At 39.5% G+C, this 25,611-nt stretch overlaps 1 protein-coding gene across 1 annotated transcript in view; it reads left to right on the plus strand.

Annotated features, from left to right (window-relative positions):
• Positions 1-25,611, plus strand: part of msi2a (musashi RNA-binding protein 2a) — a 336,546-nt gene that overhangs the window by 287,321 nt on the left and 23,614 nt on the right. The window contains 2 exon segments of the mRNA XM_056467211.1: positions 2,755-2,874; positions 23,850-24,029. Of these exon segments, the coding sequence (XP_056323186.1) occupies positions 2,755-2,874; positions 23,850-24,029 (300 nt within the window).

Consider the following 25,611-nt stretch of genomic DNA (forward strand, 5'->3'; position numbering starts at 1 on the left):
AAATATAGATTTACACAAGTAAATAAACAGAATCAATGATGGGCTAAAAATCTGCGGAAATCTGTGGAATTTTGCACGCGCAGATGTGGGCCTACTTATTAGGTGATAGTTTATCCCAAAATGAGTGGTTTTAAACCTTAATGAGTTTCTTTCTTCTGTTGAACACAAGATACTTTTAAGAAAGCTGAAAACATTTTTGTGTGAACTATCCTTTTCAAATTTTGATCTAGATATTAGAATTATTATTTATTATTATTATTTATTATTTATAATATTATATATTATTTCATTTCTTTGTCATACCTTTGTCATATTTTCCCTACACTCACTGGCCACTTTTTTAGGTACACCTTACTAGTATCTGGTTGGACCTTCTTTTTTCTTCAGAACTGCCTTAATCCTTCATGGCATAGATTCAACAAGGCACTGGAAATATTCCTCAGAGATTTTGGTCCATATTGACATGATAGCATCACGCAGTTGCCTGCACATTTGTCGGAAGCACATCCTTGATGCGAATCTCCCGTTCCACCACATCCCAAAGGTGCTCTGCTGGAGTGAGATCTGGTGACTGTGGAGGCCATTTGAGTACAGTGAACTCATTGTTCAGTCTGAGATGATATGCTAATTATGAGGTGGCACGTTATCCTGCTGAATGTAGCCATCAGAAGATAGGTACACTGTGGTCATAAAGAGATGAACATGGTCAGCAACAATACTCGGGTAGACTGTGGCGTTGACATGATGCTCAATTGGTACTAATGAGCCCAAAGTGTGCCAAGAAAATATCCCTCACACTATTACACCACCACTAGCAGCCTGAACCGTTGATGTTTTTCAGTCTCCTGTTGTCTAATTTTGGTGAGCCTGTGTGATTTAGCTGTTTTAGCTGACAGGAGTTTCACCCATTCGCCTCAAGGTTGAGCATGTTGTGCGTTCAGAGATGCTCTTCTGCACACCTCGGTTGTAACGAGTGGTTATTTGAGTTACTGTTGCCTTTCTATCAGCTTGAACCAGTCTGGCCATTCTCCTCTGACCACTGGCATCAACAAGGCATTTGCGGGGGATATTTTCTTTTTTTCGAACCATTTTTTTTTCTCTAGAGATGGTTGTGCGTGAAAATCCCAGTAGATCTGCAGTTTCTAAAATACTCTGACCAGCCCATCTGACACCAACAAATAATGCCACGTTCAAAGTCACTTAAATCACCTTTCTTCCTCATTCCTCATGATGCTCGGTTTGAACTGCAGCAGATCGTCTTGACCTTTTCTACATACCTAAATGCATTGAGTTGCTGCCATGTGATTGGCTGATTAGAAATTTCCGTTATTGAGCAGTTGGACAGGTGTACCTTATAAAGTGGCCGGTGAGTGTAATGTAGATACTAGACACAGTCCCTTCATAGTAATCAGATGCTTTCGAGCTCTGCTCAAGGGTATAATGGTGATAATGAGTGGATCAGTCATCGAGGTTTTGTATTCGCAACCACTGGTTTTCTTAACTCTTTTCCTACTGTACTTTGAGAGTAGTGCGTGTGGTGTAATGACATGTTGTAGAGGGGCTGTAGACTCTCTTGCAGGTCTGTAGAGCTCTGATGAGCAGCTGTCAGAGGCAGATACACGCCTTCATTAAAGCGCCAGAACTGTAATTACGTTTGTTATGAAACAATAGAGCCATAACTACTCTGGCCTGCCGCAGTTCTTTAGTTGGCTTCTACAATGATGATGATTATGTTTGATTACATTGTTTGAACACTGAACTCAGAACTGTCGTTAAATATGTAGATTCCTCAGCCGCCACTCGGTTTACCACAAACAAAAATTGCATGCTGCGAATCCCAATGTCACTCAACTGAGTTTGTCCTCAGTTTTGAGCAGAAATCAAATTCGCTGTATTTTGTTTTTTATTTGTTAGATAGACACACACACACACACGCACGCACGCACACACACACACACACACAGTCATTACTACCTGCCATTATGGACTTTAAAGAGAAGCACATGTCCTCTGGTGCATCTCGGTGAGATAATAGGCACTCCGTTGCAAGCAATTAATCCCACAATCCTCTGCTTTCAGCTCTGCACTGTCCGCTCGTGCTCCATGTCCACCGTACAAATGATCACACTGATGGATTGAGCTGTGATGCGTCTCCGTCAACTCTCTTAACACATGAGGGTGTGTTAAATCATTTGCTTTCTAGATCCTCTAGTGCTGTTCAGGCAAACAAGTACATCTGTCTTCCCCGTAGAGTAACGTTTTATTTATATATATATATATATATATATATATATATATATATATATATATATATATATATATATAAATACCCATAATTCTGCGCTGCTTGCATCACATTAGAGTGATTATTGTGAAAGCTTGGGAAGCAGTCTAAAGTGAGTGCAAATTAACTTTTAATATGTTGCATTTTTCCAAGCCGGTGTGAAAGAAATAGCTGACAGTCCCTCCATGAGCAACGTGTTCCTGTGCTGTCTGTAATTAAAACACTACTGAAAAACAGAGAGAGAGAGCGGCTCCAGAACAGTCCTTCTAGTGCCACTCTAAACCATTTTATTTGAGCAATTATATTTGAGTTCTTTTGATTTATACCTAATTTTATGAATGATGATGCTGCTTTTCTGCCGTGTGTGTGTGTTAGTGTGAATGGAGTTGTTCCCTGACGCTCTGTGTGTTATTGTGGCTGTAAATTTGATGAAGAGCAGAAGTAAATCATCCTTTTTTTTTTCTGGGCAGGTTTTCCAGCGACGGCGTACGGACCGGTGGCGGCAGCGGCAGTGGCAGCAGCACGAGGCTCAGGTAGGGCAACCCGGGGAAGAAGCGGCTACATGGCGTATCCACAGAACGCAGGGCCAGGTAAACACTCTTTACCGCCTGTGTTCTGAGTGGCCACTGCTCCCCTAGCCAAACACACACACTCATCATGTGCATCTTGTCTTGTCTACTCCATCATTTAACAGTTCTCTGTGCTAATGACCCAGACCTATCTCTCTGGTGTGACTGGATACACTAAAAAATCCAATAGCGTTTCAATGCAAATTTGTGTGGGAACTACACACTCGAAGTCATTTATTAAGCATTAGCAAATAGTTCATTTATCATTTGTTGAGCATTAAGTCTACATTAAAAGACATTAGTAAGAAGTTTATAAATGTAAAAGAATGTGCTTAATAATTGTATTTTCATGTTTTGTTACTGTTCTGCGTCCTGATTAACCATTGTCAATCAATCTCCTTTGTGCTGTGTCTTCTGTACAGTACAGAATGCATTTAGCTTGTCAAATTTACAGAAATTTTTGATCGCTAGCAGTGTGACTCTGAAGTACTGGACTGTATGTTTGCACTTTCAAAGGTACCTGTGGTAACACCCAAAAGGCAGAGGAAGATTCTAACCATCACACAAAAAGCTGGAAGGAAGGTAGAAGTTACGCGGCTGTAGGGCGCCATTACAGAATAAATAAATCTTTGGTTTTTTACATTGAAGAGGAAAGTAACATAAGGATGAAAGCAGCAATAGGTTTCAACAAAGGTGCAAAAAAGGGTTGTCGTTGACAAGACCATTGTAATGATGAAGTCTGCTTTAGCTTTGTGGATCAGTAGCCACGTTTCCACTATCGCACCTAAAGGGAGTGAGCCAGGGCCAGTCGCGTTTCCACTCTCACTTCCGGGGCCTGATTGGGCCAAAGCGGGGCCTTTTTCAGCTCGGCTAATACCTTAGGCCAAATAGGGCCAGCTGGGGCTTCGGGACGGAGTGAAAAGAGAGGCGGACTTTGCCCGAGTCTGGTAAAGATGGCGTGCCGCCATTACACTAATTTTCAGATTGCACATGATTGCGCCAAACAAAAAAATGAATAAATAAGGGAAAGAAAAACATACCTGGTCAGTTTAAGTTCCAGGTATTCCATAAAATATCTTATAGGCTCGGGTCTTTTTGCTTATTATATGATCGTGCTTATGTTTCCCTTTTAAATGTAAGGCTGTTACATAAAATGATAAAGTTTTAATTTATAAGTGATATTTCTTTGCTGCATCCTCGATGTTTTAATAATGCATAATCATCTTTACACCATATTAAAGACACAGCAGCCAGTAACAGTTGTCGAGAGTTTTTGTCAAGTTTAAAAGGTGTGTTTGTGCATGATATGTGCGCATTTAGATACCTGTATGTGTGTGAGAGACCGGGCAAAAGAGCAATCACTTGACAGCTCTTGATGCAGCGAATGGCTGGGTTTCCTTCTTTCTTTTGAAGATAATACAAAATATGAATACAACATAAAGACATAAAACTTTACAAATTACGTGTCCACGTTTGTAGGCTCACCACAATAGCATCATATCTATATAAAATAGCCTAAGCCTAGGGAAAAATCTAGATCTTTTAGGTCTCTCTGGAGCATTTGGGCTGAATGTTTGACAACGTCAAAATGAGGATGTTGTAAAATAAACTTTTACTGAGTTATTACTGGAGAATTTCTGTGGTTTTATGTTATGGATGGTCCGCTTGGGTCCCTCCGTTAGTGGCCAGACCACTCGATGGACTATGCAAACAGTCGGTTGGCGGGTGAAGAAATATAATGAATGAAAATACACAGGCCTGTGCGTATAGACGTATAATGTAATGCTGTTCAGTAACGTGTCATTTGTTTGTTTCGTGATGATATGATGGTGTGCTTTATCTGCCTGCCTGTTTCCCACTGAACTGGGCGGGTTGTGTGACGTTTGATTCGGGGGACATTCTGGGGATGCTGCGAGCTACTAGCCGACAGTAAAACCGCGACATGATTTCGGCCTCGCTGCTCAACCTCCTGGGCGATTGGCCCGGCCCAATAAAAGCCCTGGCTCACACTGGCCCGACAATGGAAATGCGGCTAGTGATTGCAGGAAAAATGTTAATGCCTGTCTGAGAAAAGTGTAAAAACCCAGCACATAGACAGCTAATAGACATCTAAACATAGTCGTCTTTGCTAAAACAAGGCCAAATTTAGGCAGTCGATGAAAATCTAACAGACATCTAAGAATAGGCCGAGCTAGACTGGTCATCAATTAAACAGAAATGAATGACTACACATATAAAGTCTGTCTAATCTGTCTATTTGACGACTAGTCTAGTTTTGGGCTATTCTTAGACGTCTATTAAATTTTCACTGACAGTCTAAATTTAGCCTGTTTTAGCCAAGCTGTCTATGTTTAGATGTCTATTAGACGTCTATTAAACACAAAATTGTTTGCTGGGAAGTGTGTAGTGAGGGGTTTTACAGCCTTAAAACATTTACAATAATTGTGAAAAATCAAACTGATTACTATGCGGGTTTCACCTATTGCGGGTTACTTTCAGAACATAACTCCCACGATTAGCGAGGGACCACTGTATTTTGAAACCGTTTGTATTTAAGAGTAGTTACTGGTTATTAATTACTGGTTACTATTAACAGTTTTATGATGTGTGGTTATTATAAAGTGTTATCATTTATGTTACATTTGGACACACTTTAATTTATATATTTTTTATTGAATGTTAACTAAGTGGGGCAGTGCAGTGGCGCAGTGGTTAGCCGAGCCTCGGCTGGGTCAGTTGGCATTTCTGTTTGGAGTTTGCATGTTCTCCCCGTGTTCGCGTTCGGTTTCCTCCAAGTGCTCCGTTTTCCCCCACAGTCCAAAGATATGCGCTATAGGTGAATTGGGTGAGCTAATATTGTCCGTAGTGTATGGGAGTGTATGAGTGTTTCCTAATACTGGGTTGCAGTTGGAAGAGCATTCACTGTGTAAAGTATATGCTGGATAAGTTGGCGGTTCATTCTGCTTTGGTCATCCCAGATTAATAAGGGGACTAATCCAAAAAGAAAATAAATGAATGAATGTTAACTAAGCGGTTGGGTATATTTGACCCATATTTTGGTTGAAGCAACCCAGAATTACAGTATTAGTGTACAGACCTTTCTGTGATAGGTTACTGGAGTTTATGCTAAGATTTCAAGGAATAGTTTATCCAAAAATGAAAATTCTGCCATAATTTTCATCTCTTTCAAGTGATTTCAAAGTTTTACAAGTTTCCTCTTTCAGTTCAACACAACATACAGGGGTCATACGGTCATGGAAAACCTGTAAAAGTGCTGAAAATTTTTATGACATTTTCCAGGCCTGAAAAAGTTTTGGAAAAACAGAAAATCCCACAAAGTTTTGGAAAAGTCATGGAAAACAGATATTTGTATACTTTTAATACTTTTAATATAGGTTACTTTTCTGTCCTTGGGCAATCACATACAGTACTCTTACATTATTAGTGTGGTGTAAATCAAATTTACATAGATATAAATATAAATTGAATAAATTGTTACGTGTTTTACAATATGTTGTAATAAATTTGAACATGAATTTTTTTCATTTGCATATGTAGACATTGCATGAAACAATAGGTCATGAAAATTTACTTGAAAGTCTTGGAAAAATCATAGAAAACTCTTAAGGAACTCTTTCTTGAGGAATGTTGGAAAGCAGTAGTCATTGACATCCAGAGCAGGGAGAAATGTGCAGTATTTTTTTCCAGTTCAACATTATTCACCATATTATTTTTTGTCAAACTGAGGAAAGAAACTGAAACAAGTTTTTACACCATTGCAAGAAAAAACACCTGACATGGCAGCATCGTGCATCAGTAAAAGTGGTATATACATTCTTCTCTTTGGTAGCTGAGGAGCAGACTAAGCGAGAGCTGGTTGGGATGACCCAAATAGATTTTTTTCTTTAAAAGAAGGCACAAAAGTAGAGGCGGCACAACTACACGGATAATTACATCTACTCTAAACAGTACTAAATTGCAGTGGAAATGCAAACAGAACCAAACAGTACCATACTGTGCAGTGGAAAAACAACTCAAATGTAAATGGCTCGTAACGCAATTATTGTTTGAAGACTTATTCAAATGGAATTTACTGAATTGTAGGCGGTTCTGTGACTCAACCGAAATTGAGTCAAATCTGAATTTTGCTCAGCCGTGCCTCCATCAAAACAAATGTTTCTGTGACCTCCACATGAAAAGCATTGTGTGGAAATATTCAGTAAACATAGTGAAAGCAAATAAAGGGTTTTTTGGCTGCATTTTTTTAAATGTCAAGATAAGCTTCTAGCATTCTGTCATACAAGAATGTCATTCTGTCATAAAGACAGCGATTCTTGTGGATTTCTGCATAGTCAGTGCATTGCGCATAATGTGTAATACATGTCACGTGCATTGTCAGTTAATCATTGGATGCACTTCTGAAGGTCAAATAGAGACGAAGTTTAAATGGTTGACTTTGAACATCGCATTAGAATGCTTGACCTGCTCTTAATGCTGCAAATACACTCCATACTGACGTGGGTCATGTTTCAACAGTCCTGCTGCTGCTCGAACATTAAAATGAACGCTAGATACCAGACTAAACATCTGAACACCAGGGTTGTTCAATTTCAGTTGGTGTTTATTTGCCCAGTATAACTGCGCTTAATCCACGATGAACCACAAGTTGCTGAGTCTTTTATTTCAGTATGTACTTCTAACTGAAACAGACTATTGAGTAGGGGCGGGACTTTCCTCTGTGTATCATTCTGTTGTAGCAAACTAATGGTAAGAGGGGCGTGATTAAGAATATTGCTATGCAGTTACTATGGAAGCCCTCAAGTTGATGTAAACAGAATGACCGCCATTTCAAACACAGAAGCAAATATTCAGACTTTAAGACTATTTACAACAACATTTCTTTTTTTTTTTGTTGTATAACTTGGTGACACGGTGGCTCAATGGTTAGCACTGTTGCCTCACATCAAGAAGGTCGTTGGTTCGAGTTCTGGCTGGGCCAGTTGGCATTTCTGTGTGGAGTTTGCATGTTCTTCCCATGTTGGTGTGGGTTTCATCCGGGTGATCCGGTTTCCCCCACAATCCAAACTAAGGCTGTACAATTTGGGGAAAATATCTAATTGTGATTAATTTAAAATTTTTATTTTATTTATTTATTTTTTGACAGATATTAAGATTTCGATTTGCGGTTTAATTTTGTAGTCGAGCTTCAGCTCAATAATCTGTTACGTAGCTTCTTACTGCTAAAATGCAGTGAGTGTTTATTTAAAAAAAAAAGGAACTGAAAAGATATTAGCTAACTAGCTAAATAAAATGACCTTACCTTTCTGTAAACAAGTTGAACTCAAATTATGGAGATAGTGTAGCTTATTATACAAAAAAAAAAATTATAAAAATACAGAACACTCAGCAAACTAACATGGCTGTAACAGCTCTGAAATTCTACTTTGCTTTTGGTTGCTACTAGATTGAGTGTCACTGGCAATACTTTTAGTTGACTTTTTAGCAAGGCACTCCTCATATTGCTGTCTTTGGGGCTTTTTTAGGTGCTGGTTTTTGTATTTCCTCGTGCTGTGGCAACAATTCTGCGCCAGCTCTTTTAAATGACCTGGTTTTGTTCAGTGTATTCTCATATTACTAATGTCCTGTTTTTCTTTGATATTAATTAGTCTATTAATGCTTCTGAAGTGGCAAATGCCATCATCTCACTCGTCCGCACCCTTTTGTTTGTTTGTTTGTTTTATTGTGGGCGTTCCGCATAGTTCAGTTGCGCAATTCTGATTGTGCAGATCAAAAGTCAGCTCACTCAGTTGGTTAGTAAGACTATCACACACAGACGGCAGTCATGCATTTGTTCTGGGCGGGGGAAATTAAATAATACATATATTTTTCATATCACAGTCTCTTGTGTTTAGCTAATCGAAACGTTTCAAAACATGATTGCAATTTGATTTTGATTAATTGCACAGCCCTAGTCCAAACACATGTGCTATAGGTGAATGTAATAAACTAATTTGGCCGTAGTGTATGTGTGTGAATGAGTGTGTATGGGTGTTGCAGCTGGTAGGCCATCCGCAGTGTAAAACATACAGTATGCTGGATAAGTTGGCGGTTCATTCTGCTGAATAAAGGGACTAAGCTGAAGGAAAAAGAATGAATGAATAAGTTGAATAAATTAATTATTCACCTTAAGAATAGCAATGTGAGCTAGCAAAATAAACCAACATTTTCATTGAATTATTTTCAGAAACACACACAATCCCTCATCTAAACTCAGCAATGGCCTTTTCACGGCTGTGTGCTGTTAATGGGAGAGTTGCAGTGATTCAGGTGAGAGTGTGTCCCTCTGCAGAGACTCTTCTGGAGACACATCTCCCTGTGCGCAGCGCTGGCGGCGTGTGTGTGTGTGTGTGTGTGTGTGTCGTCCTCTCCTGCTTTGCTGAGGCATTTCCCCCTGGATCTCTCTGTTCGATTCAGACCAATGCAATGCTCTCTCAGAGGAGGATCATGGGATGCTTGCTGTTTTTCCAGAGGTTGTCGTAGGCCCACCGATCCATTCCTGATCATTAAGGCAGAAAGGACCTTTGAGTGTCTCTTTCTTTTGATTCACCTCATCATGTGCAGCTTTTCTTTTCCTCACCTTTTCATCCCCCCATCTTCTATTTCCATCTGTCCTCCTGTCTTCATCTCCTCTTCCCCCAGTGAGTTGGTGGTTGTCGTAAGACACTAACAGATCAGTGGAAAGTGATGAGTTTGCTGAGCAGATGGAGTGCAGTGGAGGCAGTTTCCTGGGCCCTGGTGTATTGTGGGAGAGAGCGGTGTTGAGCTATGTTCTCTTGAATAAGCAGTCCTGTGTCAGGGGTTTTTCAATGGCCAGCGGTTGCTGCATTTAACCCCGGCGTCCTACCGAATCTGCTGCTCTTCATTTTTTTCCTAAAGAAACTCCAAGTGGGTTCAGGTTCATTTGTTCTAATTAACAGACAGAAGCATGGTGGCATTACAAGGTTGTATTGGAGAAAGCAGATGAGTTGTTGTTGCGTTCTGCTCTGCTACAGTGGGCCGCCTGCCCATCTGCCCGGGCATGAAGATGCTCGTGTTTGGCAAAATACCTCACATTATCTGAGATCATTATCCATTTCATCCCAACAAGCTTTTGAAAAGCTTCTCTGTGGATTGCTGGTTTGGCTTGTGTGTAAGATGTTACAATAAAACACAGGATCAGGTAGCTGGATTGTATGTGATGTAAATCCCTCAGAAAATTTGATTAAAATGCAGCTACATTGTAGCAACGGTGTCAAAATCTGTTGCCCTACTGAGATCTGCAAAGATGAAGACACTTTAGAGAGTGAATCTGTCAGAGGTTTTGTTTGAAGGAATCATGTCTTTGCATTACCTGTTTTATTAGCCCTATTTATTACTTGCAGAATAGATATGATGCAGACACCAGTGGTGTAAAGTAACTCATTACAAATACCTAAATTACTGTAATTGAGTAGTTATTCTCAGGAATTGAAATTTACTAAGTTGTTTTAAAAATGTGTACTTTTCTGTACAGAAATCTGTGCAGTATCTTCACTTTTACTCCACTAATTTCCTTCAACCTGCAGTCACTACTTCATTTTTTCTTTTCTATGGGGATTAGAAAACATAGAAGGTAAATCCCATCATAGTAAACTACCTCAAGACATGGGCGATATATAATTGCAGCAAACTGTTTGGAAGTATTCAAAGTGTCCGAGAAGATGTCCAAAGTCTTTACACGCATTGACCCAGATACTGTTTAGATGCATGTCACTGATCACAAGATGACGGATGTTTACTGTATGATGATCGAAATGGCCTTAAACACCCAGCAGATGGACGTTGTACCCTAACATCACGGGGACGTTGCATTTTGTTTGGAAATGAAAATCAAGTAGACGTCAGAACTCAACGTCAGGCCAACGTCAACGTACAACCTAAAACGAACCAATATCAACTATCTAATGATGTAACAGCTTGCCGTTGTGTGGACGTTACCACTATTGACGTTTATCAGACATTGGATTTTGTTTGCTATACCTGACAAATAAATGTCAGTATTTGACGTCAATAAGATGTTGGTTTTAGATGTTGGCTCAACGTTGGATCATTTGACGTCATTATTGAACAATGTCCTTAGACGCTGGATAGACACTGAATTTTGGTCACCTGATGTCACTACCTAAATCTAAACTATTATTAATGTCTTATGACTATGTGTGCTTGCTGGGCAATAACTAGATGCACTACAGAATGTTATGTTTACACACATTCACAAATTACATGTAACCGCATCAGTTTTTAATAGCATAATACTCACTACTCTCTACTCTTGAGTACTTTTAAAAGGTCTACTTTTTACTCATACTTTGAGTAATATTTACAACAGATACTTTTACTCGACTTGCACTACATTTTTAGGCAAGTAATGGAACTTTTACTTGAGTATGATTTTTCAGTACTCTATACACCACTGGCAGACACCTAATGCCCAGTTCACACTGCAGGATTTTTAAAGTATTCATAATGCTTTCACACTGCATGACTATCTGAGGTAGCATTCTGTCTGTGCTGTGTGATGGATCAGCAACAGGGGATTTCATTCTGCATGACTTTACAATAGGAAAAATCACCGACAACTTTGTCTTTGTCCACAAACTACGCCTCACAACCAAACACGCACAAATGACATGGAAACAACGCCAGGTCACATAGTGTATCTTTTGTTTTTGAGTACATAATGAAAAAGAAGCCTTTAGTGGGGTAGAAAGTGCACTTCTTCTGCTCACCTGGCTATTGAAGGGAATTAGCAATTTCTCTCAAACCTTTTTCTTTTTCAACACAGTTATGGTATTGCTCAGATGACACGTCAAACAAACACGGTGGTCCTGCCAGTTTTTCCTTCATTTCTTGGGTCCAAATAGACTGAAAAGAAACGCTTTTAACTTCTCCCCCAACCTCCCGCTGGCCTACAGATACCCACACTAGTGGATGCTGCTCTCTGATTGGCTGTAGGTAATCACTGATATTATTTTCAATCAGATAACATTTCACACGGCATGATTTTGAATCACCAACAGGTCCTGATATTTAGCACGCCAAGTATCTCATTGGTGTGTCGACTCATTGGCGATTATCTCTGATCGTGTCTTTGATGGTTCACACTATGTGATTGTTACTCGCGTGAAATCAGGGCTAAAATCATGCAGATTGAACTCGGGTTTCTACAGGTTTCAAGTCAAATTTAAGACTTTAAGACCTTTTTAACACCATAATGAATTAAATTTCAGACTTACACAAGGCTAAACGCTAAGGTTTTTTTTCTAATGGCCCAGTTAAAATAAAAAAAAAACACACTAAAAACAAATGTTGTAGTATGGAAGATAATTAAACCATATGTATGAAAATAGAAATATGAATAGAGTTGGTAAATAGAGTTAATAAGTAAGAAATAATACATTTTATTGAGATGTAAAGTTAGTGATTGGATGGGTGTTGGTATGATTGGGTAGCTTTACATGGAGATAGGAAAATTAAGGCCTGTTTAAAAGGATTTAAGACCTACAACACAATATTTCAGTCAATTTAAGGCCTAAAATTTGGATTTTGAAATTGAAGACATTTGAAGACTTTTTAAGACCTCGCAGATACCCCGCTTGCTACAGTGGTAAACGGCAGTAACACCAGAGTGTCTCCAATAAATATTTCATTAGTCAAATTATATTGGCGACGCAGTGGCACAATGGGTAGCACAATTGCCTCACAGCAAGAAGGTCGCTGGTTCGAGCCTCAGCTGGGTCAGTTGGCGTTTCTGTGTGTAGTTTGCATGTTCTCCCCGTATTCGTGTGGGTTTCCTCCATGGGTTTGCATAAGACATGCGCTATAGGTGAATTTGTTAAGCTAAAATTGTGCATAGTGTATGAGTGTGTATGGATGTTTCCCAGTGATGGGTTGCAGCTGGAAGGGCATCCGCTGTGTAAAACATATGCTGGATAAGTTGCTGGTTCATTCTGCTGTGGCGACCCCTGATTAATAAAGGGACTAAGCCGAAGAAAAAAAATTATGAATGAAACTATATTTATTTAAAAAATGGTATTATCTGTAATGTGAAATGTTTGAGTTGAGTTTACAATGATTTACAATGAACAGTATTTATTTTTATATGAGGACATAAATACACAGCCCTAAATCATTCAAGTTACATTCAGTGTTTGAAAGAAATGTGCAGGATGGGTGTCTTTCCTACTGTTTGCATCTCCAAATCATAGCGCTCGGTATCAAAAGCTCTGCAACTGAACCATCAGTAATTTAGATCTACCGTGCTTGATTTCTGAGGTTACTTTGCCATTCAACTGGAGAAAAAGTGCTGAGAGAGACCTGAGAAAATGCCTGAAAATGCCAGAATAAATCATGTGTTAAAATTCATCAGCAAAGCCTATCTGAGCACCAGAATGACAAGACATTAAATATGTATTATTTATTAAATGTCGCTACTTACGGAAAGGGGGTCTAGTGATGTTAATTAGCCAGCCGCTCAGTCAAAAAAAGGAGTGTTTTAAATGGAAAGTGAAAGCTAAATCCAGGCACGGCTGGCTTTTTTCTGCTTTCCAAATTGACTTAGGTGGAAATGAAGAGGCTAATTACAGCTGCTCTGAAATTCAAAGCTAATTTGGGGGCCAATATGATGGACTAACTGACATCCGCCATGAAGTGGCTTGTTCGAATGGCCACCAGGGATTTGAGTGGGAGTAGCTTGTGTGTGTGTGGGGAGGGATAATCGCACACTCCTTCACTGATGCACTCTTAACCAGCTCAGCTGTGTAAGTGGTGGAGGACAGACACTGGCTTGTGTTTTATTGTGAAAGTGATCGAAAGCTCTTAGACTGTTTGACGTGTGTATGTGTGTGTGTGTGAGAGGCTAGTTGAGGTCACTTGTGTGCTCTGCTAAGTGGAAGCGAGGGGAGCCGTTATCCACTGCCGACTGCATGCTGGGAGAGCGGGAACAAGAGAAAGGAAACATGTAGAACAGCGATGACTGGAGATGGAACTTTGAGTCTTTTCTGTTGTTCACTGAAGAGATGGCGAGAGTGAAAGAGAGGGGAAGAGGGGTAATTATCGTCAGAAATGAGGCTCGGCGAACGATTCGCACTGCTGGGCCCACTGATCCGGTCGCCACGGCAACGCAGACCCACTCATTTGTTTTGCAGATGAGTAATTACATCCAATTAGACTAGCGAGAGAGTGAAAAAAAGAGAAACAAATGGAAGAAGGGGTCTTTTGTTTCGCACTGATAGCTGGAATATTAATAATTGGGCTGAAGATACAATCGACAGTGATACTGTAACTAGGAGCTGAGCTGAAGTCACACCTGAGAGCGTCACCTGCACACGCTCCGTTTTGCACACACTCTCCTGTTTATGGTTGCGATGGAATTGAAGAAGTTGCTGTCAGATTTTGACACCATTATGGATCCGCTGTACTGTCTGTGAGGCTGTCATTTTCAATTACTCTAGTAAGTAATGTGCTTTAATTTATTTAGTGCATTTATTGTGTATGGTCATGCACTCAAAGCACTTCACAATCATGAGAAGGGTCTCCTTACTCCACCACCAGTGTGCAGCATTCGCTTGGATGATGTGACTGCAGCCACAGGACAACGGCGCCAGTGTAGCTAGATGGAGTGATGGGGTGGAGAGACAGTGATAGAGCCAATTCAGTGGATGGGGATGATGATTGGGAGGTCGATGGAGGGAATTTGGCCAGTACCAGGGTTACACCCCTACTCTTTACGAGAAGTGCCATGGGATCTGTTTTAATGACCACAGAGAGTCAGCACCTCAGTTTAACATGTCATCTAAAACACGGCGCTCACTGACAGAATAGTGTCCTCTTCACTTTACTGGGGCATCAGGACTCAGACAGACCACAGGTTGAGCGCCCCTGCTGGCCTCACTTACACCACTTCCAACAGCAACCTAGTTTTCCCATGTGGTCTGCCGTCCAGGTAGTGACCAGGCTCAGCCCTGCTTAGCTTCAGTGAGTAACCGGTTTTGGGCTGCAGGGTGATATGGCTGTGGTTTACTCTACAAATAATGAAACTTATTTTTTTTTCTCCGACAATGCCATGTGTGTTTTTAGAGAAGGCTAATATAAAGGCTAATAAAACTATACTGCCCTTCTGTAATCTTACGTGTACTCTATTAAAGTGACATGGCAGATTTCCCTCTTCATCTTTCACACCTCTGCCAGACATGAGCTGGTGTGTGAGATGTAATCCTCATTATGCTTTTGTGTTTATTTAGCTATTATCTGTCTTTATTCTGGGATTACCAGATTGCCCATTGCTTTGATCTCTATTCCTTATATAAAATGCTTTACAAAATATACATTAGAACCACAATTAGCATCACGCTCCAAAAGTGCAAAGATACTATGCATTTTTATTAACTGCAGTGAAACAGCACCAGTGTCTTTAATAATGTACAAAAGCAATCTAATGTGGATTTTGTTCATATAATGTTATTTGAATGTGATATTTATAGCAACTGATATGCATATATTCACAACATCTGCTTAGCATTTCTAATGTCAGCATCCTTCATTGTTGTGAAAATAACTCAAACTAAATGAAAATGGCACACAAATCATACACTGCCATGACCGTATTTATAAGCTGAACGTTGCGCGTGTCATACGTAGGGCCATACAGAATCTGCAGACATTTTATGCTATTTCAGCGGAGAATTTTATAAAAAATCTGTGGATTTATGCAGAATATCTTTAGGAGTATCATAACTAAAAACTTAATATATAAAATAAAAAAAATAATACAATTTTAACTTTTATTTAATGTCTACAATGCAAATCCAATTAGATCCACTTATTTGGTAAACAAAGAAAGTCTCTTATATAATACATCTACTAAAAGACAGAATGTACTACTTTTAAAAACTGTATTGTAGATAAATTATATGAACATTTTAATATTATTATTATTATTATATCACAATAATATTAGTGAAATTAATTTAAAAACTGAATAAATATAAATTGAACACATTTACACTAGTAAACACAAAGGCTCAATAATGAGCTAAAAATCTGCAGAGTTCTGCACAGGCAGATTCTGTGTGGGCCTAATCAAAGCAAACATAGTCAGGGCAGGTTAAGAGCATGTGCTGTATACAATGGATATTCTTATATTTCATTTGTTTGAATACTTGAGTCTTAACTTTAGTCAAATATTTCTGACTGGTGTGTGATTATTCATTTATTTATTATTATTTTTTCCCTGAAAATCCATTGTGGGATGTTAACTAGGAATGTAAAGATTCACCTGACTCACAATTCGATATGATTCATGATACTAATTTCACGATTCACAATTTAGGCACAATTTTTTTTACCAAAGTTATTTGAAACAAATTTAAGGTGATGAGCTCTTTCATTTTTTCTTACATGCTGCACTTTTTTTGCAAGATAATATTTTTCTGCCATAACCAAATTGCTCTTTTAAAAACAGATACATTCCAAAAAAACTAAAGAAGACTCATTAATATAAACAAACTAAAACTGTGACTGTGCTGGGATTTGACATTTTTAAAAAGAAATATCAGCATATCTCTGTTTTCTGGCACAAGCTGAGGTCTTTGCGAATGTACAATGTCCCCTGCTGAAAAACACTCTTTCAGTGAGGACTGAGATAGCTGGTGTGGAGAGGTAAGCCTTTATGGAACCAGAGAGCAGTAGTGTGTACAGAGATGGTCAATAGCCTACTCTGCTCCAGATTATAAAATGACTAATTATATAGTAGGACAGAGACAGGAGTTGAACATGATTATGAAGGTGAATAATTAAATTACTTGTATAATAAATTAGTATAAGTATCAGTGTGATACACTTAAGAAGATATCATCTTGAACAATTTTAAATATTCAATAATAATAATAGGCAAATTGTTAAAACATGCAAAAACTCGTTTGTAAAGGAGAGGGTAAAATAATAGGGATGTTCCAATCAGGGTTTTTTTTGCCCTCAAGTCAAAGTCTGAGTGATTTGATTTTGAGTATCCACTGATACAGAAGCCCGATCTGATACTTCTATAATACATAAAAAAAGAATAAAGAAGAGCGAAGAAACAGATTCAGGATGCTCCTTATTTTGTATTTGATTCATCTAATTTTAACATTCGACAACTCCGAACAAACAGAGCACTTCTGTGAGGGAGCTTGAACAATCAAGTAATAAATACCATCAATTCTTCACTTTTGGACTTTAGTGCATCAGTAAATAAAAAAAAATCTAATATAGAATCAAACAGAACCTCAACTTAAAACACCCGGCAGGCAATCCCAAGTTTACACATCTCACAGTTTGCTATGGGGATGTTGTCGTCATCAACTTTATAATACATCCAGACCGCAGACATACTCGCACTTTCTGCTTCAAGCTGCTTCCGTGTTCTACTCTGCCGGCATTTAACCAATAGCGTCTCTGCAACAAAGGCATGTCATGCCACACGCGGTGCTGTTTCTGTGTGAAGTCAAGAAAGAGGTCTAACTCTCCACAGCATAACTATCGATGTGTTAAAAAAGAATAAGAATATATATATATATTTATATATACATGTATATTTGAGTCCTGACATGGAGGTAACATCCGAATATGATCGAGTCTGAAACTACGTGATCGGGCCCGATTTCTGATCACGTGATCAGATCTGGACATCCCTAAAAAATAATGTAATACCTGCTTCTGTAACAGCACAGCTTTCTCGTTCAGTCTGAAAAACATCTTTACACTTTCACTATGAAAACACTGATGCACTGTGTGATCTCTGTAGCACTCATCAGAGCTGCAAATCATCCCGTCCGCATGGTTTTTAATGGTTTTTTCTTCTGCGGATAGACGTCTGTGACAGTAGTTTAGCACTGTGCTGATGGTTTGTGCATCATATTCGTTGTTCTGTTAGTGTAAATAAACATCTTTTCGCAGTATTTGCACACAGTTTAGCTGCGTCCCAAATCGCATGCTTATGCGCTATTCTACGCCATTTTGTAGTATAAATAGTGTAAGTAATGCGTTCACACTGAAAACTCTAAAAATAATACGTGCACTTTAATTCCCCGGATGATGCACTCATTCAGCCGGTAAAATGAAGTGTGGAATGATGGACACTTCATGTACTCAACGACTGCAGCTTTGCTCACGTAGCGTAAGGGGCGGAGCTATCAGGCGCGCATGTTGGATAACTTCATTTATTTTAGATGGTGAAAATTCTCCTACGAGAGTGATTATAGCGCCTCCTGATGGTGAATGCGGTTAAACTCATGGCAGGTATTTTTTGATAGTTTGGTGATTAATTTCACTGATTTGGCAACCGCCAAACGTCATCAAGGAAACGGTTTGAATTTCCGTTTAGTAAAAAAACATTAGTGTTCCATTTGGGACGACAATACATACATGCTGTTGAGTGTGTAAGTGCATAGCGCATGAGTGCATAGAGTGCCATTTGAGATGCAGCTTTTGTGTTTGTCTGGCACACTTCACCGCTGTCATTTTACTCTTGCTTACCGCTGATGTGCAGGTAAAGCGAGTGTGCTTGTAAACACAGCGCCCCCTCTGTTCAAAACATGCATCACGATTCATTCAACATTTGTACAGGTTTGAATCGTCACATATTTTGAATTGATTTTCAACCGACTCACTGTGAATCGTTATATCCCTAATGTCAACTCATCTCCGACCCCCATCAGACCACTTCATTTCCAAGATGAGCAACACAAACTTTGCTCTGGTCATGAAAAGATGTCTGTGTGTGCGTTGGTGACACATGCAGTGATTAACAGATCGCAGTAAAAGGCAGAAATGGTGTTTTCCAGCTTTAGCCTGCTGTCAGCTGAATTCTCAAGAGCTCTGGTGGTGTGCTGGGATATTATGCTATCGACGGAGCGCTACAGCAGATGTCCACACAACCAAAACAGCATTGGATCGGTGTTCATTAGCAAAGCATTAATTTCCACGCATATTGTGGCACACGAAGAAAACACATTTCTGCGGCAGAGACACCCACATCGCTGCAGCCCCCCCCCCGAGGAGCCGCTCGCTGCCTCTACAACACGCTGCCAGAGAACATGTGTTGTTTTAGGAAGATCAGAGGAAAGCTATTATTTCTCTAACTTTGATGTCAGAGCTGCGTTGCCCGATCCCTCTCCGTATCTCACCTTTGCTCAAGTGAAAGTAAATCATTTGTATGCTCTGGAAAGAAAATGAGCAGAGGAAGATAATCAGGCAACGGCTCGCTCCCAGATGGCTGCTTCTGCTGTCTTGCCATCCAACTGAAGAGCTCTTTTCAGCCTCATTTTATTCATATCCTTTTACACTGATGGCACTATCATTAGAGGCAATCTACCTGAACAATAAAGGTAATTTTCCCTGCCTTTATTAGATAAGACCTTCCCGACTGAGCACCTTGTGCAGCTGAGGGCTAATTGTCCGTGTCAGCATAAACAAAGCAGCTGTGTACATCCGTTGTGTGTGTGAATGTCGGCTTTGTGTACTGCCTCTCCCGGTATCCTGTAATCGGCAGAATTAGGCAGATGGAACAGGAAGCCGCCATTGTGGTGTCCTGGCAATTCTGCGACTGGTGGAATGCATATGGCGTGGGGGGTTTTTTGCGAAACATTGTGTTACGCATTCGCCAACCCGCACCCTGCTCAGCCGTTTAACAAATGGAGGAGTCTGCGTAGAGGTCGACTCTTGTTTGTTGTTAAAGATCTAATTAGAGGGTGCAGAAGAGGCAGCGGAAGCTTGTCTAATTAGCGGGAAGCAGAAAACCCACTTTAAAATTCAAGGACGACTGGCGATTAGGATGCACGTCGAAAAAATGGATTACCGTAAGAAAAGGGTGTCTCTGGCCTTTGTTTTGCTGTTGTAGTTGAGCGTGAAAGACGGTTTAGTACTAAATAACAGCACAGGGTGGGGAGAGAATGATGACTCAGAAATGTCCGTTTCTCACTCAAGACCCAGGGAGACCAGCGGTGACCTGGAACAACACCTAGTGTGTCCCTTACAGCAGTGTTTCCCAACCCTGTTCACGAAGGCACACCAATAGTACATATTTTGGATGTCTCCCTAATCAGACCCATTCATTTCAGGTTTTGGAGTCTCTTCTAATGTTCTAATAAGTTGATTTTGGTGTGTTTGATTAGGAAAAGCTTAAAAATGTGGACTGTTGGTGTGCCTTCAGGAACAGGGTTGGGAAACACTGCTGTAAGGGACACACTAGGTGTTGTTCCAGCCTCACTCCCATAGACTCCTCCTTAGAGCATTCGCTTCCCATGAAGGAATAGGTGGTTCGATCCCCGTTCGGAACGACCAGTAGGAATATGATAAACGTGAATATTATTGATTACTTTTGATTTTACTACAGTCATCAGTGGTGTGATGTAACATACCTTATGTGTAAAAACTACAGTAATTGAGTAATTTCCTTATAGTACTGTTGTTGTATTACTACATGAGTGAGTTGGTCAGTTGTGAATGTTTGACATTTATGCAACACTGTGCTTTCCCACACTATAATCAGCAGAGGTCTTTATCGAGCTCTGATTTGGAAAGCTCAGAGTAACGAACCTTTTTCCGATACAATTGAGTCGAAAGATTCACTGCTACAGAAAGCTTCATTTCACCATCACCACATTAAATCTAAATTTTGCTGGCTTGGAGTGACATGATTGACAAATCATTAACACTTTACTTTAAGGTACAATTTTCACTATTAACAAACCATTAACTAAGACTTTTAGCTCCAAAACTGTAAACTTGCTGCTTATTTGTTATTAAGGTAGTAGTTGGGTTTAGATATTGAGTAGGATTAGGGATGTAGAGTACTAATAAACAGTAAATATCTTAGTAATAGTGTGCTAATAATCCACTTGGTAATAGTGTGAATAGGCAAGTGTTTCAGCATCAAGGTTATAATAGTTTTTGATTTTTCATTAGTTTTTATTTGGTTTTGACTTTTTGTTTTCAAATTCAGTTCGTTTTAATTAGTTTTTAGAGGCAGATTTACTAGTTTCTATATTTTGAAATTGCTTAGTTTTAGTTTAGTTTTTATTAGTTTCAGTATTAGTTTTAGTTTTTTGTTTGTTTGTTGTTTTTTTATAAATTAGGATATTTGTTAGGTGCAAGATTCAAAATGATCAGAATAAATACTCTACCAAAGATAGGCTACATTTTTGACACAAGAGATTATCATCTTCCAGTTCTCAAATTCAAATACAACAGCCTTTAGTAAATTATGTGTGCAAGGCTGATTCTGATGTTAGATACACACATAGTAGTGATGGGAGGTTTGGATCTGTAACGTGAACCAGATCTTTTGTGACAATCCTCTCATGTTTGGACTCAACATACTAAACATATGTAGTCAACAATCATAATTTCAGTCAATTAAAACATCATCCTGATCTGAAAAGTTTCTTACAATTACGTTTTGCAACCCAATTGAAGCATGATTCACTTATTTAAATTCCATTACGACATTCTGTTTTGAAATACTTTACACTTAAGATTGGCTAGATCCTCTCATTTGAGCCCCCGGTTTACCCGCACTGCAGTTGTTCAAGTTTAGTTCAGTCACAGCAGGCTGTCGTGCACATGTTTGTATTCAGTTAATCATCTGCTGAATGACGCAGGCGCAGTATTATCAGTTCACCGCTTCTCTAATCTGATCTCAGTATTCTGTTCTAATAACTGAATAACTCAGTATATATTGTGGTTTATTTAGAGTTAGATGGAGGTATCAGGCATGTTAAAAGTAGTTTGTGGATAAGTGCTCAACGTTACTGAAGATGCGAATCGTTTTAAATGATTCAGTGAACGATTTAGTGAACTGGTTCACTAAGAAGATCTGGTTAAAAAGAACGATTTGTTTGTGATCAGGATCACTATCACAGACATAAAACCCATTATTGGGCACAAATGTGTTAAATTAATACTTTTAAGAGTCTTCTTGGGTCGTATTTATGGTGTCACTGTGCTGCTGTCATGTCCACTCGTTGTTTTTGTTGTGGACCAACAGCGAGGATGACTGTAGCAGGACCGGCTTCATCTGGCCAATGGCATCAGGATTACAGACTTCAAAGTGTCATATTGGTCAAGCACCTCTGGTAAAAACTGCCAGCGCGAAGCAAATAGATTTACTTCTAAAATGCTCACTGTATTTATTAAATACATTTACAAAGACAAAAACAAAGGACTTTTTGCTATAATTTTAGTTTAAGTTAGTTTTGTATACACACAATAGTTTCAGTTAGTTCTAGTTTAAAAAAAACAACAACTCCTCTTTATTTTTATTTGTTAATGGATGTTTTTCGTTTCTCGTTGTCATTTTTTTTCATTCGTTTTTTTTTACTATATTAACCTTGTTCAGCAGTTTGCCCAGAAAATTCAGGGTAAAAACTACACCCCAAGCGATTAGCCCAGGAATGTTTGTACGCGTACATCTGTCTGTGTATCTGTATTTGTCCACCGAATCGTGCTTGTTAAGCTTGAGTTTAGACAGATGTAATTGGAATCATTACAGCAGCACATTTGTGTGATTCCTCAAGTCACATATTACAGTAAGCAGGCAGTGCTGGAGCCGTGCCATTCCAGCACTTGAGCGTAATTTGACAGGCAGGCGTTTTGCCCACAAACCGCGGACAGCGAGGGAAAGTTGCGAAGCTGATGACAGAGAAACTACTTAGAGCTTGAGATTACTGTTGGCAGCTGTTGAGGGCATAATCAGCGCTGTGATGTTCGGCACGGCTCCAGGACGCTCCTGCAGGTCCCAGACCCCAATGAAAAGCAAATGTGCGGCAGGGGAGACGCTAGATAAAAGGCTTCTGCGGTGAATCCTGGCTTTCTTTGATTGGATCATCTTACTGTTTGTGAAAGGCCACTGAAGATTTGAAAAGCCTTCTGTATAGCAAATCTGCATGTAGGATTGAAAAGACCAGCTATAAATGTTAGCGTAGCCGGAGCTGTCAGATGATGTCTTCTGAGGTGCTGATGATCTGCCTTCCTGATCAACAGTGTTTTTGTGTCTGGAAAGGATGTTCATCATTCATTTAATGTGAATGGCTATTAATGCTTTGTTAAAGGGGTAGTTCACCCAAAAAATTAACCATTTGTTTATGTGGTTTTAAACCTTCCTGCTGTTAAAAACACAATATATTTAGTAGAATGCTGGTTTCTGGCACCCATTGACTTTCATAGTAAGGGGAAAACATAATGTGGGTTTCAGTGACCAGCATTTTTCTAAATAAACTATTTTGTGCAGGCCACGGAGGCTCAGTGGTTAGCACTGTCACTTCACAGCAAGAAGGTTGCTGATTCGAGTCCCGGCTGAGCCAGTTGGCATTTCTGTGTGGAGTTTGCAGGTTCTCCCCGTGTTGGCGTGGGTTTCCATCGGGTGCTCTGGTTTCCCCACTTTAACAGGTGACATTCTTGCTGTGAGGCAGCAGTGCTAGTTACTGTGCCACCGTGTTGCCCAATCTAGGGAAGTAGGGGTGGGAGGGATTCTCGTCAAGATGAAGATACAGATTTAAAAAGCTCTAGTTATTTATAGTGGGTTAGGAATGGTCTGATTGGTGAATCGTGTGTTGGATAATGCGGGACCAGCCATGGTCAATCATAAACACGTAATCCTCTCGAAATTAGTTTAGAAATAAACTTCACTTAAGCCATGTGCAGAATTCATCAGTGGATTTGCTGTATCTAAAGTGTTCTCTAATAGGTCTCTCTTTAGCCGTAGCACTGAAATCGTCTTTTGGTTTGTTTACCTCTTGAGTAACTGTTAACAAAGTGTGTGTAAATAGGAATCATTCAGCCTCATGTCATTTCTCATACTTCACTGTGTCGGTTAATTCATCTTTGCGTATGATCTACACAGTGCTCCTCATTAACAGTGTCCATCTCTTTGTGTTTCTCAGGGTTTCCAGATTATGGCTTTTACTCTGGGCCTGGAGACCAGCGAGCCGCCCCCTGCTCCTTTGCCGATTATGCCACCCTGGGACCCCATACGGGTCAGATGCTGCAGAGCGAGCACGTCACCTCCACCTGCAACTCTCCATCCCAGCACCACCCAAGCCCGGACCACTTTAAAAGCTCAGGTGTGTATGCAGACTTTTATTTCTCTAGTAATGTTGTTTCCATTACCGATTTATTCTTAAATATTAGGAAACAACTGCTGTTATGTTGTCCAATCATTTTATTTTTAACTTTTATTTACTGTTCATGAGTATCTGAACTAGACATGTTTACATCTTTATTTGGTGCTCAATTTGTCTAAAACAGATGTTAGAGATCAAAAATCTCTTATCAAAAAATGAAAATTCAGTCATCGTTTACTCTCCCTTCACTTGCTCAACCTGTTTAAGTGTATTCCTTCTATTGGACACAGAAGATGATAGTTTGGAAAATGCTAATGGCTGGAACCCATTGACTTCCATAGTAATGGTTTATCTAATATGGTACTATGGTAATGTGTACTATGGTAATATGGATGGTACCAGCATTCTTAATAATATCTTTTGTGTTCAACAGAAGAAAGAAAAGCGTAAAGGTTTAAAACCACATGAGGGAGAGTAAATATGAGGTACAGTAATACAATTTTTTTGGGTGAACTGCCTCTATAATGTCCATTCGCAAAACATCTGCGTATGAAGTAGACTATAGAGCCTACATTTAAGGTGGTCTTAAAAATCAGACTCCTGGTTTGAATCTGCAGACAGACTGATGCTTGTAAAGCTCTTGTTTTGTCCCTCCAAAAGATCCAGTGAAGTCAGACATTGTGTGCTGGACATCTGCGGTTCAGACCTGTCACTGTGGCCGCTCGGCTCATGCCAGGCCAGGTGTCGTGGATCTTTGAGATTCACCTCCTTCTGTCCCACTTCTCTCGCCTCATTTCGTTTGGCAGTCAACAGGAAACTGTCTGTAGTCCTTCTGCTTTACACCAGTGATCACATAGATGTAGCTTTGGCCACAAGCCCAACCTGTTCTCATTCTGCTGCTGGTTTGGCCACAATTTACAAAGACTAAATCTAAATAGATTTTTGAGTGTGCTTTCAGTGTTTAAATGCTTCAAAAAAGCATGAATGTACTTGTTAATTCTCAGAAATGGATCACAATATAGACGTACTGTAAATGTGTTGGGAACGCCATTTGTGCTGAAGGCTACAGTGTCGAAGAATACGTTTAGATGTGCCACAAGATGTAGGATTTTTTTGTGTGTGTTTGAAAAAAAAAAAAAACACTAGAAAAGGGTTATACATTTTGCCAAATGGGATGTAATGAAGACCACAACTCCCATGATTCCACACTCAAAGTATCGTCTACAATCAAGGCAACTACAGTTTTGTAGTGGAAAAATTGCACACTGTGCCCTTAAAGGGTCATGAAACATCACAGCACATTTTTTGAGATGTTGACCGTCATATATGTGTTCCACAATGCTAAAAACACTATTAGGACACATAAAGTGAAAATTGGTTGTTTTTTGCGTTGTTTAGAGCTAATTCTTTCTACGGCAAATTTTGGGTAATGCTATTTTTGATGGTCCACTTGAGTATTATAGACCGTCTGCTTAATATCTGTTGATAGAGACATTCAACAGACATTTAACTGACTATAAGAAACTTTGCAAGTACATGACAACTTGGGGTTACAACTAACTCCAACCCCAACCTACTTATC

The sequence above is a fragment of the Danio aesculapii genome, chromosome 10 (assembly GCF_903798145.1).
Source record: "Danio aesculapii chromosome 10, fDanAes4.1, whole genome shotgun sequence".
Lineage (NCBI taxonomy): Eukaryota > Metazoa > Chordata > Actinopteri > Cypriniformes > Danionidae > Danio > Danio aesculapii.